The sequence below is a fragment of the Alligator mississippiensis genome, chromosome 7, assembly GCF_030867095.1.
Source record: "Alligator mississippiensis isolate rAllMis1 chromosome 7, rAllMis1, whole genome shotgun sequence".
In the NCBI taxonomy this organism is placed as follows: domain Eukaryota; kingdom Metazoa; phylum Chordata; order Crocodylia; family Alligatoridae; genus Alligator; species Alligator mississippiensis.
This window is the reverse complement of record NC_081830.1, coordinates 80,468,353-80,486,038: the sequence shown is the minus strand read 5'-3', so window position 1 is coordinate 80,486,038 and position 17,686 is coordinate 80,468,353. Positions and strand designations below refer to the sequence as shown.

At 43.9% G+C, this 17,686-nt stretch overlaps 1 protein-coding gene across 1 annotated transcript; it reads right to left on the bottom strand.

Moving 5' to 3' along the window:
- Nucleotides 1–310: 310 nt before the first annotated feature.
- Nucleotides 311–15,999, bottom strand: ACTL6A (actin like 6A). The gene is made up of 14 exons (XM_006275976.4): nt 15,891–15,999; nt 15,728–15,804; nt 13,968–14,142; nt 13,310–13,410; nt 10,623–10,720; nt 5,958–6,052; nt 5,693–5,799; nt 5,517–5,606; nt 4,158–4,219; nt 3,695–3,809; nt 3,252–3,332; nt 2,275–2,370; nt 1,279–1,365; nt 311–827 (listed from the first exon to the last, which is right to left on the bottom strand). The coding sequence occupies exons 1-14, from the start codon at nt 15,913–15,915 to the stop codon at nt 747–749; spliced, it is 1,290 nt and encodes a 429-aa protein (XP_006276038.1). The 5' UTR covers nt 15,916–15,999; the 3' UTR covers nt 311–746.
- Nucleotides 16,000–17,686: the final 1,687 nt, after the last annotated feature.

The window sequence follows — 17,686 nt, the reverse complement described above, 5'->3', positions numbered from 1 at the left end:
CAGCTTCTGAAACTGGTAATCCCTTACCTACATCAAAGGCATTCTGCAAATTATTCCTTACAACTCTGAATGAGGAAGTAGGTTGATGACTGTTACCCACGGAAATCAAGTCACTTCTACACAGCCTAAATTTTGGGCATCAACCATTTCATCGTATGGCATTCCTGTAAATTGAATGCAGTGTTTTCATGACCGAGCTAGGGCTGCTGTAATATGCTAACAGAGATCCATAAATCCTAAAAACAGTTTTCAATCAATTGGTGCATAGAAGAGTAATTGTGGAGAGTAACTGAAAAATCAAAGTAACAAATTCTGAAAACAGGGTCATTTGTGTTTATTTTTTAAAAGAAATTAGAGCATTTAAGGCCAACAGATCAACAAGGAAGACTACTCTGAAAGTACATGAGACATCTCATAAGTCTGCTGCAAGGCATTTGCAAGATTTTTGCCTCTGAGTCAACCTGTAAAGCTATTCATAGGAAAAAAGATTTTAGAGGAAATAGACATTTATACAAAATTATAAAATGCTTGCTTTAAGAATTATTGCTTTAGAAAGGACGCAAACATCCATATTTTGGGATAGTACCACTTAGGCCTTTCAAACAATAGCTAAAGGTTTGTTAAAATGGAGCTCGGTGCATTTAAAAAACAGTACTACAAAAAAGAGTCCGTCCCATTCCTGAGTATGCTAAAGCTATAAAATATAAGGAGCACTGGGAAGGCAGCAGTTTCTCACAGTGAGAGGTCTAAGGGCATTTCCTTTCTACACACTGCTTTCCTCCTTCTTCATACTCTTGTTTAGAGATCCACATCTGCTGAAAAGTACCCTGCAAAAAAAAAAAAAAGTTGAATCAAGGTTGCAACTAGGACATGATGTGCTGAGAGCAGGACAAACAAGCCAGGCTTTCCATTTTTTCCAAAAACCTGAATAAAGCCATGGCTGCCTTGATGCCTCTTACTACTAGGTTTGGTAAAAGGCTGGGATAAGAACAGGGAAAACTACCTTATCAACTTGCAGGATCAGGCCCAAAGATGCAGTAAAAAGAATACCTCAAGAACCCCACATCCTTTACTCTTTGGAAGCGAGGGAAAAGCAGCTAAATTCAGCCACCTTCAGTTCAGGCATAGAACATTCTGTACTTTCCATGAATATCCCCTCTCCTACCACATACAGCACTAGTCACTGCTCTGGGAGTAGCAGCTGCTACAGAAGTCATAAGCTACTTCTGTAGGAGTCTCTTTATTCACCTAATGATCCTTTCCCCAGGCTGTACTTACCAGAGAAGCCAAAATTGAACCACCAATCCATGAACTAAACCTCCGCTCCACTGTCGTGTTGTTTGCTATCAGCTTGAGCCGCATGCTCTGAACAGAGGGGGAAAAAATATGTTAACAAGATCAAACAAAGTGGGGTGTGCAGCTGAAGGTTCAAGCCCTTTTTTAACCCTGAAAGGGATGGGATGGAGAGAACTTGGGACTTGCACTAAAGTCATTATTACAGCCGATTCAAAGAGACCAATTTTGTTGCTTCCTTCATGATATAAAGATGATTTGCCCTGCACTTTGGAGGTCACTGCAGTGCTCCAAAAAGTCTAAGCCTGTTAAATATAAGAAATGGGTTGCTGATAACAGTCCATCTGCAAATTGTGTGCGCGGTCCAGAGAACAATCTCGGCTACAAAGCTAACAAGAACTCGAAAGGAATTTTGCCTTTATAGTCATAGGAAATTGCCACCATTCAAAAATAGTTAGGTTTTCAACAATTATTATTTGCAAGCAGAAAGGTAGGAACACAGTATTTTCAAACCAATTTAAATACCTGCACAAGCCTCTTTTACATTACTTATTTCCAAATTGCTTATTTCCTGTATTTTTTTTTTTTTTTAAATAAAAGATAGGAACTAGTATCCCTAATTTTGTCCATAAAAAGGCTTCAGCAGTCTGAGCACAACATCAGATACTGGAAGTCCCAAAGCTGTAATCCTGAATTTGTCATTAATTCCCTTTGTATCATTCATGAATAGTGAGGTCTTTCCTTACTTGGTCCAACATGAACTATTTGGATAAAAGCTCTGTGGAGGTGCTACAGCTTTCCTGGTTCTGTAAGCTGGTCAGTCTATAGCATCTACTTTTTTTTTTTTTTTTTTTGGTAAAACGTTTTAAATATTGAGCTCCTAATGAAATCAAAAGTTGCTGTGTATGTCTGTAACTACTATATAGGTCGGTGGATTTAAAAAAAAAGAATCACCTTAAGTAACAATTTAAGAAGTCTTACCGGTGGGGTTTTCTGAGAGAGTTCCCTGTTCAATCTGTCTGTAAAACTCTGTATAAGAGTATTTCCTCCTGCTACAATCACACTGCCATAAAGGCCCTGGGAAGAAAAAACAAAACTCCAAGAGTTTATTTGGGATGTATTTGGAGAGCATTTCTTTACCAATACAAAGTAAAAAGAGAGAATGCCACTAGTACTTACAGCCAGAAACATATTACTTGACAGAAGATATACATTTAGCATATAAAATAGATTATACTATGAATAGTAGCTTTATCTACTTTAAGAAAGAAGTTTATGATTAAAGCTATACAAGGGTATGGGGAGGTAGTATGAAAACTGATCCCACACAATTTCCATTTGGTAATTTTACTTTTTTGTTTCTAGTCTGTGCTCATATCAAGATATTATAGACACCTATGAACGATTCCCCATACACTGAATTTCCGGTTGTCTTGTACCTAGATGTACCAACTAGAGAGACAACAGGAGGAACTAATATTTTCATGAGGAAAAAAAAGTGTACATCCCAAATCAAATACATTTTATATATACAGCAGGCAAAGACAAAAGGTGACTTGGTAGGCCAGATCATGACAACTTGACAAATAAAGAAAAGGAGTGGGGTAGCCCATATGCAGAGAGGGTCAGAAGCGCATGCAGCCAAATGGGCAATGCTCTTCCGCAGATGGTGATGGTGGGGGTGGACTCAAAAATGCAAAACGCTTTGTGATGAGATGCTCTCTCTTTTATCACCTGAACTGTATAACATAGGAATAGCTATCCTCAGGCATGTGATATATGTTTACATATTCCCCATTGTAGATGCACAGCTTTTAGAGGTGAATGCTACAATCACCATAAAATAACTTCTTAACTTCTGAAGGTCCATCAGTCTTCAACTACAATATATTTTAATTATGAACATCACAAACAAGAACATCTCTGCTGAAAATAAATCATGTCTGACTGACACTCACCGGTCTGATGTCTATATCGCACATTCCAACACTTGTGGTAACAACATGGCTCACACCCAGCATTGTATTGCCAGATAAGCCCTAGAACAAAATTATTAAGCCACAAGTCAGCGCTTCAAAACAGTAAGGCATATTAAAGCAATATATAAATATTTACTCCTTATCCAGAGCCAACAGGGACTGGGATAAAGATTTATCTCAATTTGTAGTCTACTTTGTCACTATGGTATCTCAGCACCACGCAGCTTTATTTAAACAAGTACCTGGTACCCTGAGTTAAATTTGTTCTCCACCCAGGCATAGGTTGCAGCCCCAGAGAAGACAGAATATGAACACAAAAATGTTCTGCATCATTACAACAAACAAAGGAAAGGTGGCTCTGAACTACAAAGACTGAATAAACTATGTCTGCATATCTGTACGTGCTACTTTCATTTTTTTACCTTTACATTGGAAGGATCAAATAATCCTTCTGGAATTTTTAGACGTTCTGCACCAAAGTCACAATTATAACCATTGGGGAACTCGTAATGAACTGTCGGCATCTGTGCAGCCACCCTGCAGGTAGATAATGGAGCATTAGTCATTAAGTTCTGTTGCTCTGTCAATATGTACAGTGCAGCAGCTAATTAAAAAAATATAAACCACAAATTCTAAAGCAACACAAACATGTTAACAATAGGATCTGTGTTTTTGGTAACCTATACTAGAATTTCTTGTACCTTGGTAAATCAAATGCAATCTCTAAAATCCAGATATACATTGTATTCCTAACTCCAAAAAATGATTTTGTCTAACGTCAAACTTTTGTAATGAGCTAAAACCGGTACATCTTCCATTTTTAGGAAATTTACATCCATCACACCATACACACAGCAAAGTTTTACAGAGAAAACAGTGACATACTGTTCATCATAGGTTGAATCGGATACTTGAAGGACAGAGGCTTGGAAATCCTGAATTACACACTATGGAGAGAAAAACAAAAGGTTATTCCAATGTCGACCTCACTTACACAATATGAAACAAGGAAAAAAGCGGTTAAAAAAGACCAAACATATTTGAAACTGATTACATGTTTATATAGCTTATTTAGGGGTTTTGGTTGTAGCCAATTTGGTCTGAGGACACAGGCAGGCAAGCTTCTTTGAGAAGATGTGATCTCTTTTATCAGACCAACTGACTTGTTGGAAAAAAGTTCTTTGCAAGCTTTCAGGCACAAGCACCCTTCAAGTGAAACTATTACAGTATATATATTTAGCATAGTAAGCTACCTTAGAGGTTCAGAATGCTTAGCTTCTACGAGATGCGAGCATTTGAGGGAGGGAAGAAAAGGGAACAGGGCTGCCCCCCCCGCTCTGTCCTGTTTTTCTCACAAGTACAAAAGGTTCTAAAGAAGCTGGAAGACAAGGTATAAATAGCTTTGCCACTAGGGCACTTTATATAATAAAGGCGGAGTATTTCCTTTTGGAAATTAAAGTTTTATTGCAACCAAGGCTGAGCTCTACCAGAGCTATCATGAATTTTATATTTAGCAAACTATTTGGGAATATCTGCCAGTGAATACAAACTAGATGATAATGAACTAAAAAACTTAAATTGAGGCATAAATATTTAAATTTGGACTACTTGGGAAGCCAGTGCAGAGCAGGAGCTCATCTATATCACTGTGGCAACATAGAAGACCAGTCCAGCATATTCTCAATGACTGGTTCAGTTTCTCCCAAAGGAACTGTGAAAAGGGAGAGACTGAGTTTAGGATTACAAAACTATAGCGACTCCTTTGTTGGGAACATGTGGAACAATATAATGTTTCCCATAACTTGTTGGTCTAATAAAAGATATCAAATTCACCCAAGGAACCTCGTCTTCCCATAACTTGATACACACATGAAGACACACCCATATTCCTTTCTTGCTTATATCCTTACAACTATTTTCTTGTAATACTAAATAACTGGATCTAACTGAATACATTAGCATAAACTTAATTCACACCTATCCAACAAATCAAACCAGATTGCCCTAAAACTTCAGTCTGCACATTTCAACAAGGGGACAAAATACAATTATCTGTTGAAACTGCTCTAAACAACAGTAAAACTGATGTTTGAAAGACAGCCTAAATAGTTTCTCCTCCCCTCCACCACAAAAAAATACATCACGCTGCATTTTTTTGCTAGAAACTTTTCTTTGTATGAGAATAGTGTACATCTGCAAATGGAGTCCTTCATGAGACATGGAAGAAGGAACAGATTTACTTACGTTACACATATAATTGTGCCAAGATCTTGTGACCTGAGGCAATTTCTCTTTTCTCTTCCAATTGGCGGGAGATCCCTCTCGAACTGCTTCCTGCAATTGTAGGAACATTCAGTGACAGTCAACAATTTATGCTTCTCAAAATATAGCCCTTATTTAAAATCAAGTTACTTTCTCACCTTTGATGCAATCATATATGGAGGAATTATCTCTATGTTCATTTCCTGAAACAGTTCTCTGCATTGCATAGTAATAAAGTCGCCAGCCAGGGGTGATTTTACAATGCCTACAAGAAAATTTTGGAACGTGTTTAAACACTTATTTAATAAGCAAACAGAATATTCCCAATTTGAAATGTCCACATTTTCTTTCAGTAGGAATAATAAAACTAATTTCTTGATACCAAACATAGTATTAAGTTATCCAGCTGTGAAAACTCTTTACCTTGTTGAAGTACATATCCATCATGCACCGGAATTGCAGTGGTATGTGTTGCTCCACTATCCAAAACCAGGCCTGTCGATCGGCCATTTGCAAAGCTAGTCAGATGAGTCAAGGAGAAAAGACTCTGCATGTTTTAAAATTTTGTCAAATATAATAAGGAACGATAACCACAGAGTTCTACTTCAAACTTTACAGCCGATATATTGTGAGCCTCCAGTAACTGTCTACAAAAAAAGTACCAACCTCACACAGCTGACAGGTTTTAATTTACGTTGGTGGACCAAGACCTTGTCGTGGTGGAGAGGCTTGTGTCCCCCCCATGATGCTCAGAGCTATGTCGCCAAGTCTCACACTCCTAGCAGGGTCACCCCTGGCAAACATGCCTGAAGGGAAGTTCCAGACAAATCATGATCCAACCCTAAGTCTTCAGCAGCAGATCAGGTGGTAGATGTCAGGATCTCAACAGCTGTAAAGGCAAAAGAAGGCTGCAGCAAGATGGAGACCTCCTGTCATCTGGAGTTCTCCCTTGCCACTGGGCCCAGATCTCCTCCATATCAAGACTGTGTCGTTGCTTTTTCTGCATACCAGCTTCTTTCTGTTAAACCAGGTCACATGCAGGCTTCTACCACAGGAAACACGCTCTCCCCTCTACCAACCTCCAAAAGCCCTGCAGTGATGGAGCAGTGGTAACAGAGATCAGACTAGTGAATCCAGTAGTCTGCAGCCACAAATCTGCACACAGGTTGCGGCAGCCTGATGGTCATCTTGCACCTAGGTTGAGACGGGTGCAATTTGGCAGCTACCATGTCTGAGCAGTCCTATTCAGGATCCCCTCTGCTCACCCAACATGGGAAGGGGCTAGAAAAGGTGCTCTAAACCTAAGCTGTCTCATCTGCTCCTGACTGGATAATCGTGTCCAAATAGGATCATTCTCCCTGTGGTCAAAAACAGAAGACAATGATTTTCGCAAAATGGCAAGTTTGCACCGTAATGGATAACCAAGACAACAAATGACCAGAAAGAAGAAATTCCATTGTCTCCAGGGAACTAGTGAGATGCAACATCAACACTGCAGCTCAGAGTGAGACAAGACAACCAGATGAGGGTCAGATAAGTGAAGAGGGTAAAAACTACACCTCCTGGAAGGTGAAGCCAGCTCAGGACTGAAGCACTCACAGCACTGGCTTCGACGTCAAGAATCAGCTCGTCAATCATATTACATAGCTGCCTGTGGGCATTAACAAACATCTCATGACCCTCCGTCTTAAGCTCAGCAACAACCAGTACGCCACTGTCCTCAGTGCGTACACCCCAATCCTTGATACTGACAATCATGTTAAAGAACAGTTCTACTCCAACCTTTACCATGTTCTGAATAATACTTGCAAGGAGGACAAGATAATTCTCCTCAGGTGATTTCAACACCAGTCAGGCATACCCTAGAACTCTGGAGTGGCACCACTGGGAAGGAAGAAGGAAAGTCAACTCCAATGGCATCCTCCTCCTGAGCAAATACACAGAGCATGGTCTCACGAACACCATCTTCAGACAGAGACAAATACAAAACTACATGGAGAAACCCTCACTCTAAGCACTGGCACCTCTTTGGCTGTTATATCATTAGAGTCTATGATCAAATGGATGTCCATATCGCACGACCCATGCAAGGAACCAATGACTGTTGGACAGATCACCATCTTGTCAGATCCACGATGAACATCCAGCTTAGTCCAAAGCACTGAAAACAGCCAAAAGCAATGCAGAGGATTTTCAACATCAAGGATCTCCAACAGTCTCTTCATGAAAAGCTCTCTGCCCTGTCCATAAATGAAGGCAATGTTGAGGAACTCTGGAAGGGATTTAAAACTGCCATCCATATGGCTTGTGGACTCAACAACACCAAGACTGGTTCAGTGAGAGCACCACTGAGGTCCAAATCCTTCTGGACTAGAAGAGAAGGGCTCAATCTGCTTGGCAAGATGACACCTCATCTCAACAGAAGAATGACATGTATCCACTCTTAGAAGCTGAAGCTCAAAGGAGGATCCAGGAAATCAGGTGTGGCAAGATAAAGCCAAGGAGATCCAGCTCCGTGCTAACAAACATGACATGCATAGCTTTTTCCAGGCAACAAAAGCCACATACAGTCCAACTTTCCATGCTCCTACTTTCTTGCAATTGCAGGATGACTTGATGCTCCTCAAAGACAATGAAACTATCCAAGCTAGATGGAAAGAGCACTTTGAGGTAGGCTCTCCTGAACCATGATTCAACTGGTACGGATACCAACATAGAGTCCATCCCTGAACACCCTGAAAGGGGATCCCTTGCTAATCCTCCTATACTACGAAAAGTCTGGTGTGCCATCAAGAAAACCAAGAACAACAAGGCTACTGAACCAAACTGGCATACCTGCTGAAATCTACAAGACCGATGGCAATTAACTGGTGCACAGACTCCACAAATTTATTCTTCAAATTTGGAACAACAAAGAATTCCCTAGGTATTTGAAGAATACCAATACCATGACAATCTTCAAAATAGGAAAAAAATCTGTGTGTGGGAACTATAGAAATATCCTCCTCCTTTCCACAGCAGGGAAAATCCTTAGCAAGAGGAAGAAAACGATTCAGGAGGACATGGGAGAGGAAAGTCCTGCCAGAATCTCTGTGTGTTTTCAGACCGTCCCATGGGGCAATTGACATGATCTTTGTTGCCCACCGGATCCAAAAAAGCATCAAGAACAACATCAGGACCCATATATGGGCTTCACTGACCTTACTAAGGCCTTTGATTCTATTAATCACAAAGCCCTGTGGAAAGTACTGGCCAGATTTGGATGCCCTGAAAAGTACATCAAGGTCTTGAAGCTTTCCCACTACCAGATGTCTGAAACATTCTGTGTAGCAGATTAGAGAGACATCCATTCGTCATGCAAACTGGGGTCAAGCAAAGATGCATCACCACCCCAACTCTCTTCTCCATTTATTTGATAGTCATCATGCTTCTCAATAAGGATCGCCTTCCTTCTGGAGCTGACACTGAATAGATGAAGAATTCTTCAATCTGGGACATTTTCACTCACAGACCAAAGTATTCAAACAACCATCCTTGACTGTCAATACGCTAACAACTGTGCCATCCTTGCACACACTGAGCAAGTCCTCCAGACTGCACTGGATCTCTTCAGAAAAGCTTACCAAACTTCGGGCCTCTCTCTCAACATTGGTAAGACTAAAGTGCTTCATCAGCCTGCCCAGGCCATGAATGTGACCTCCCCCTCCCCCCCACTTCCAAATTACCATCAACAGAAAGACCCTACGGGTAGTTGAGCAATTCCCCTACCTCAGTAGCCACCTCTCTGAGAGTGAACACTGATGTGGAGATCTAGCACAGGATCTGGTGCACAAGTGCCTCCTCTGGCAAATTGCTTTGGTGTGTCTTTATTCATCACAATCTCTGGAAAGACACCAAGATCCGGGTCTGCAATGCAGTCATAATCCCTGCTCTTCTCTACAGCTGTGAAACATGGGTGACTTACTGTTGCCATCTCACGAGCCTGAAGAAGTATCACCAATGATGCCTACAGAAAATTCTCCACATCAAATAAGAAGGTTGCTGCACAGATGCCAGTATCCTCACTGAAGCCAATATTACTGGCATTGAGTCGATGATCCTCAAGCACCCGTTTTTTGACGTTGTGTGTATTCACCCGACTCCTGATTCCCAAAACAAATGCTCTATCCCAGCTTAGTAACAGCCCGAGATCTCATGATGGCCTGAGGAAACGCTGTAAGGACACTTTGAAGGCATACCTCAAGAAAACAGACGCCAACATTGAAGAGCTGGGAAGAGCTGGCTGCCAACCAACTCTAATGGCACCGCAACCTCAACCAGGTGGCAGCCCGTTTTGAGGTAAAGCGTCCTGTCCTCAAAGCAGGGGAGAGAGAGCAGAAGAAGGAAAAGGAGAGGATTCTCATCCTGCAGCCTACTTTCCCTTGTGAAATGACCTGCAGCTTCTGTGGGTGATCTGTGGCTCAAGGACTGGACTTCTAAGTCGCTTCAAGGCTCATGAATAAGTCATAACAGAGATCTTCCTCAAAATCGAGGGATTGCCAATAAGAACAAATAATAATAATAAAAAAAATACATATCAACCTCACAGATGATAGGTTTTAATTTACACTGGTAAACTGCTCTGAGGGTTGAATGAAAGTGATAGAAATTCTGTGTCATACCAAGTAGAAATCTTTAAATAAAATGCTTCCAGCTTACTTGGATTTTGAACTGCTGCTCAAAAAGGTAGATGTTATTAGTTTAAGATATTTATAACACTGCTGGTTGAATGTCTTCAATCTCAGATATCAGTTGTGGGAGACAGGAATTAAGCACTTCCATTACCTGAGAAAGCCATTTTAGGTATAGTGTTACATGCAGCATATGATATAAATCTGTAAAAGTTATTTCCCGGAATAGTTTCAGCAGATTTATAGAACTGAACACTAAGGTGACAGCACAAATGGAAGCTATTTCCCGAATATCAGTTATTACGGGAATCTATTTTGATGAGAAAAAAAGTATAGGCATCTTATTCTACTAATACCCACGTTTAATAAGATTTCAGTAGGTCCTGAAAAACTGTGTAGACCAACATTTCAAGGATACGCTGTCAGGACTGCAGTTTTACACAAGAAAAAAGCAGGGATGTTGTAATGTTCAAACATCAGTTCTGTCAATTTCTCGCGCTTCGCCCTGGTATTCCACTGGAAAAGTGGGGTAAACAAGCAAAACCGAAATAATGAACCTCTCAAGAGTCATTATGCTTATTACGGTCTGTTCAGAGTGCCAACAGATGTTAAGAAAATCAAGATTATTAAAACTGAAGCTTATGTAACTTCGCATCTGGTCTTAAAGCAAGATAATTATGTTTTTCTGTAGCAGGATTGGAGGGCTGTAGCCATGATGGTCCAGGAAGTGTGCGAGAAACAAGGATTTTTAAGGGTGTTATCCAGCTGTACAGGTGGGAGAGAGATCAGACAAGCTTTGGGCCTAAAGTGTCTTTCTTCAGGCCTGGAAAAGAAGCAAATGCAACCTGAAGCATCTAAATCAGGGCCATCCAGCTTTTAAGTGGCTGGAGACCACATGCCATGCAAGCCAAACAACCCACCTGCTGCACCAGCATAAGCCACAGGCCTCTCACTGCATCTCGCCACAGAAATGAAGCCACAGGCTCCCCACTGCACCACACCACATGGGCATCCTGGCCTCACCTTCAGGCCACTGGCTGCAGTCTCATGCTGCCCCACCCGAGGTGGGGGCAGCAAGTAAAAACTGAAGGAAGGAGAGAGAACCTGGAGAGCTCAGCTGCAGCAGCAGTGATGGAAAGAAGGGGGAGAGTTGGGTGGGAGCCTGGGGGCCACAAATTAAACTTTTGCAGACCACATGGGCCACAGGTGGCCAGTTTGACAGCCCTGATCTAAATAAACACTTACCTTACACCACACTTGCTCCTTTCCTGGACCTGAAGAAGGGCACTTTGTGCCCAAAAGTTTGTCTTAACATCTGTCCCATTTGTGTATATCAGGAATTTTATTTCCTTAGAGGAGTGTTCAGTTTTTATATTACAAAACTTTTTATTTCTGATTTCCTTAATTAAAAGGACTTTCTGAAAAATTTATTTTTGATAACAAGCAAGAGTTCAATTTTAAAAATTTGCAAATGAAAATTCTTTCTAGAGCTCTGTGCACGTGCATCCCCTCACAGTAGCATTCCCTGCTTAGGCGGCAGGCAGGGGGGCGCAGGCGGGAGCGCTGGTGTCCCTCCCCTAGAGCACCAGCCGTGGAGTGGGGGTGCCAGGAGAAGTCCCACTGGCCCTTCTGGGCATGTCCCTGGCCCTTCTGGGCATGCTGCTGGCACTTCCAGGCAGCATTCCCTCTTAGAGCCACCTTAGAGGGAACACTGCTTCAGGGTTGCGGCTGCGGGCGACCCAGCACCCCAGTCACTGACTGGCTGCTTAGGGGGCAAGTGCCCCCCGGACTCAGGAGGCACCAGTCACCCATGCTAGAGCTCATTCCATGAGTTTAAAAAATTTTCATGAAATTGAATTAAGGTCCAAAAATAAATTTGTAATGTAAACATATACTGAAATGTGAAAGAGAAAGAAATTAATTCAAATTTTCCAGTTCCCAAGGTATCTTTCCATAGCTGAGCTTGTACTTAATTTAAGCAGAGACAACAACCACATGCCAAGTCACACCTGAATGTTGAGTCCCATTTTACTGAATAAAATCTCCTAAACCAGTTTAAGTTAGTTTAGCTTGCTTAAAAATGTGCGTCTTACCACAAATTTGCCCTGCACCCTCCCCAAGTGCTACCTTGATCCCCTTCCTACATCCCTCTGCTGTTCTGCTTTCTGCCCCATCTGCCCCTGTGCTGTGTCACCTCCCCAATCTACCATGTGCCACAAAGAAGCTGCCCATGCCCCTTATGGCACCTATGCCCTGCATTGGCTACTTCTGGTTTAAACTATACTTAACACAGTCCAGTCTGTGTAAGATTTTTTGTTGCATCATTTCCCATTCAAGTTGGTTTTCAAAAGTTGTTGTTGTTGTTGAACAGCATGTCAGTGGGACAAACCGATAGACGGTTCCACGATACAGACACCAGTCCACTGAGAAGTAGACCTCCGTCAAGAGCCCCATGACAGCCACGCAGCAACAACTCAATACACCACTGAAAGGCCCTATTTGGAATGACTTATCAATGAAGGATACATTCATTATAGACACCTTCTGTGGTTTCTATTCATATTCCTACTTCCTGCCATTTTAATCCAGAGAACAGCAAGTAGGAGAACTGCTGCCAATATCTCTACTTAAATTCACATACCTCCAGTTCTCCAATGACCTAGAAGGCCATGCAGATTACCCTAGAGCGCCAATTTAAAGCCTTCCTATTATACGTATGTTGCCTCTCCCCTGCCCTATTTCTGCAGGGCTGCCTGAGCCTGACAGATTATTTTCAATGGTATTTTTATTTTTAGTACATATACGAGAAGAACACCTAAAACATTTCCACTTTTATCCCAGTAAAACACAAAAAAGGCTCAAAACTAAATACATACAAAACGCAGATCAAATAATTGTAGAGAATGGGTGTAGTGTGCTATGCCACATAAACATGGTTATCATTTCACATTACTGAGAACAACAAAAAATACAAAAAATAAATCTATCATGATAAAGTATTTTCAAATAACTTGGTTTTGATTTTTTTTATAGTATTAAACATTTCTAAATGACAACAATGGAATTTAAGCCACTTCAAAAGAGAGAGAAATTATTTTTACTCACTGGTGCTTCTGACATTAGGACAGGATGCAAACTCGCTTCAGATTTAATGTGCATCTTGTACGTATGATCCAGAATTGCCTGGAAACTATCCCAGTCTTCAACTACAAACATTACAGCAGGTGGAGTAGTTCAATTAACAGTGACATTTGACTTCAAGTAAAATGTGTAATAAACACACACAACAGAAAGACATAACTTTTATCAAGAAGATCAAGCAGTAATCAGCAAAATTCACAAACTGCAGCAGCTTTAAGAAATCTTGTTTATATGACTCATCATCATAACAGCTGGCAAGTAGATTTGCAGCATGACCTTTAAGACTGTACTTCACACTATTAGCAAACTTGGTAGCCATCATTAGCAGCTACAAGCTTCCTTACTGGTGCATTTGAAGAGCAAGTCTTCACGCTACTCTTTACGAATATTTGCCACCCTTTTTTTTCCCCAGATGGGGTCTAATCCAGTCCACCAAATACAGGAAAACTCTACAGTTTTTCCTCAGATCAAGCAAACGCTCACTGCCTAACTAAGCAGCTTCTTCATAAAATGCATATATGACACATTACTGTTTTGCATGCAAAAGGCATAACTGCCATAGCCGTTCATTAAGTTAGCTATCAGATCTTAAAAGCAAGAGGAAAAGGATAGAGCACCATACTCATTCCATTTTTTAAGGGCGAAATGGCTTCCATGTTTTCCCTTGGGACGCGCAGTGCATTGGTGTCTATGTAGTAAGTGGGGCCCCCTTGTTTGCCTTTATCACCATCTATCTCCATCAGCGTACTGCCATCGTCCCTCTCCAGTACCACACCAATCGCTGTGGGAAAATCGACCTGAAATGTGAACACACATTTGCTCGCTCATAGACTCATAGAAAATTAGGGTTAAAAGAAACCTCGGGCGGTCACGTCTAGTCCCATCCTCAAGATCATCCCAACCAAAGCTCTGTCTAGCCAGGCCTTAAAACCCCCACAAGGATGGCGCTTTCACCACCTCTCTGGGTAACCCGGTCCCAGTGTCTGACTCCCCTCCTAGCAAGACATTTCTTCCTAATATCCAACCTTGACTCCCCTTGCTGCAACTTCAAACTGTTGCTCTTCATTCCGTCATCCACCACTGCCTACATCAGCAGTTCCCAAACCGACCACCTGTTTAAAACGATGTGCCGCCCACAAATTTTTCAGCTCAACCTTCAGTACCAGCAGCTAACACGTGTCACGTCAACTTGTTATCGTGAATAATGACACGAAGTCATTTATCCCAAAGAGTCGTTATAAGGAATAATCATTTCACAAATAATCACATGAAGTCATTTATCGCATGAAGTTGTAATAGTGAATAAAGGTGTTATAATGAATAATCACATTGTAATAGTGAATAAAGTTGTTATAATGAATAATCACATTACAAATAAACACATGAATTAATTATCCCATAAAGTTGTTATAATGAATAATCACGTGAAGTAATTTATTCCATAGCATCATTATAATGAATAATCATGCAAAGTCATTGTAACGTATAAAGTCGTTATAATGAATCAAGTCATCACAATAAACGTGTCGTGGTGCCAGTGACAGATTTCATAGACATTAGGGCTGGGAGGGACGTCGGAAGATCATCGAGTCCAGCCCCGCGCCCAAAGGGCAGGAAGTCAGCTGGGGTCATAGGATCCCAGCAAGATGAGCATCCAGTTTGCTCTTGAAGGTGTTCAATGTAGGCGCTTGAACCACCTCTGGAGGGCAGGCTGTTCCAGACCTTGGGGGCTCGGACAGTAAAGAGCCTTATGTCCAGCCTGAAACGGTCTTGCAGGAGTTTATAACCATTCGACCCTGTCATCCCTTGGGGCGCTCTGGTGAACAAACGTTCCCCCAGATCCTGGTGGTCACCCCTGATAAACTTACAGGTGGCCACCAGATCACCCCTGAGCCTGCGCTTTTCCAGGCTAAAGAGCCCCAGGGCTCTCAGCCTGTCATCGTAGGGTCTGCTTCCCTGATCTCTGATCATGCGCGTGGCTCTTCTCTGGACTCTCTCAAGCTTCTCCACATGCTTTTTGAATTGTGGAGCCCAAAACTGGATGCAGTACTCCAGCTGCAGCCTCACCAAGGCCGAGTACAGGGGGAGAATGACGTCCCGGGATTTGCATGAGAAGCATCTGCGGATGCAAGCCAGCGTTTTGGTCGCTTTACTAGCCACAGCATCGCACTGCAGGCTCATGTTCGTCTGGCGGTCAGTGACGACCCCAAGTCCCTTTCGCCCGTAGCGCTGGCCAGCCTAGCACCGCGGAGCCTATAAGGATGCTGCGGGTTTCCCCCCCAGGTGGAGAGCCTGGCATTTTTGGGCCCCGCGCCCCGCTGCAGGGCTCCCCAGGCAGCCCCGCTCCCCCCGCGGCGATGACTAGGCCGCGCCGCCCCTCACCTTGGGGCAGTCCTCGCCGGCATAGCCCGCCCGCACCGTGTAGGAGCCGATATCGAAGACCAGCGCCCCGACTTCATCTGCAAAGATGATGAACAGGCATCAATGAGCGCCGCCTCCGGGCGCGGCCGCGAGACAGGGCCCCGGGGCAGCCCGCCGCACTCACCGCCCCCGTACACGCCGCCGCTCATGACCGCCGCCGCTCGCCGGCCGATGCGGCAACAATAGCCAGGCTGCCCCGCGCTCGCCCCAGCGGCTCAACGAAACTTGCTGCCGGCCCCGCCCCGCCCCTGCCAGCCAATCGGGGAGAGCCTGGCTGTACCGCTGAGCGGGCCCCGGGCCGCCAGCCAATCGGGAGTGGCGGAAAGAGGGCGGCAGCCGGGGAGGAGCCAATCCAGAGCCAAAAAAAAAAATGGCAGGAAAGCAGCAAGTGTGGTTGCGGAGCGGGGGGGCGGGGCTGCTTCTGCTCCTCCCCGCCCTGCTGCCAGCACTTTTTAACCCTTCAGCGCCCCCAGTTAACCCTTCAGCTCCCAGCATGGACCCTTCAGCAGCCAACCATTGCTCCTCGCTCTGCTTCTTCCTCCTTCCTTCCCCCCGGCTCCTCTTGTGTCCTCACAGCTGCCCCTTCTGCCCAGGGCTGCTCCCCTGTGCCCACCAGGCTCCCTCAGAGGGCAACCATTGCCCATGGGGCCCTCGTCCTGTGGAGGTGGAGGGGCCCGAAGGGGCAGCCCGGTGCCACGGGCCGGCGGGGTTGGTGGCAGCCTGTTGAGCACTGCACAGGCCGCAGAGCGGCAAGCACACGTTCCCCGGGTGCTGCGGGGCGTGTGGCTGCCGCCACCTCCCTCTGCAAGGCCCCGGGAACACATCCTGAACCGGGGGCACGCAAGAGGCTGGGTTTGGTTTCCGGGTGCAAGCGATGCTCTTGGCTTACGTGGATGTTTGGCCAGCGATGGCACCTAAGGAATGTGTCCATGCATCGCACAACCGAAAAGGAAAGCAAGCAGGCCGAGAGTCAGGATGTGTGCCTTTCTCTGGCTCTGGAAAGTGAGCCCCTAAAGGATGACTTTGTTTCTACTTTTTAATTGGTGTCGTCCTCGAACCCTCAGTTTACACAGACGGCCAGCCTGAGTTTCAGTCTGATTCTGGAGCGTCAATGCCTCGAGGCACCGCAGATTTTATCAATCCAGTGTAAAGCCGCTCCGGTCAGTGGGTCCTGCGGCTGACGGCTGCCTGTGAGGCTCGGGTAGCAGAAGAAGGTGAAATACGGAGGGATGGATTTGGTTTCCAGGTACAGTGCTGCTTTTGTCAGCTCACATGGATGTTCAGCCAAGCTCAGTTCTCTCATAAAGCTTCTCAAGGTTCATTTACCAAGAATGGTTCAAGTTTGCAGATGACACCAAGCTGTGGGGCAGCGGGGTCGCACCTGAAGATAGGCTGCAGATTCAGGCGGACCAGGACAGGCTGGAGAGGTGGGCGAATCAGAACTAGATGAAGCTCAACACTGAGAAGTGTAAGGTGTCCAACAATCCCAACATACCTACATGCTCGGTGGCACCAATTTGACTAGCACCACAACTGAAAGGGACCTAGGAGTAATAATCAACCATTGCATGGACATGAGCCATTAATGCGATGCTGTAGCCAGCAGGGCAAACAATACCCTGGCATGCATCTACCGAGACATCTCATGTAAAAGCAAGGAAGTGATTTTTCCACTGTATTCAGCACTGGTGAGACCACAGCTGGAGTACTATGTCTAGTTCTGGGTGCTGCACTTCAACAAGGACGTGGAAAAACTTGAGAGGGTCCAAAGAAGAGCCACCCATATGATCAGGGACTTGGAAGGCAAACCATATGAGGAAAGGCTGAGGAACTTGGGCCTCTTCAGCCTAAAAAAAAGAGAAGGCTGAGAGAGGACTTGGTAGCAGCCTACCGCTACATCAGGGGAATATATTCATCAAG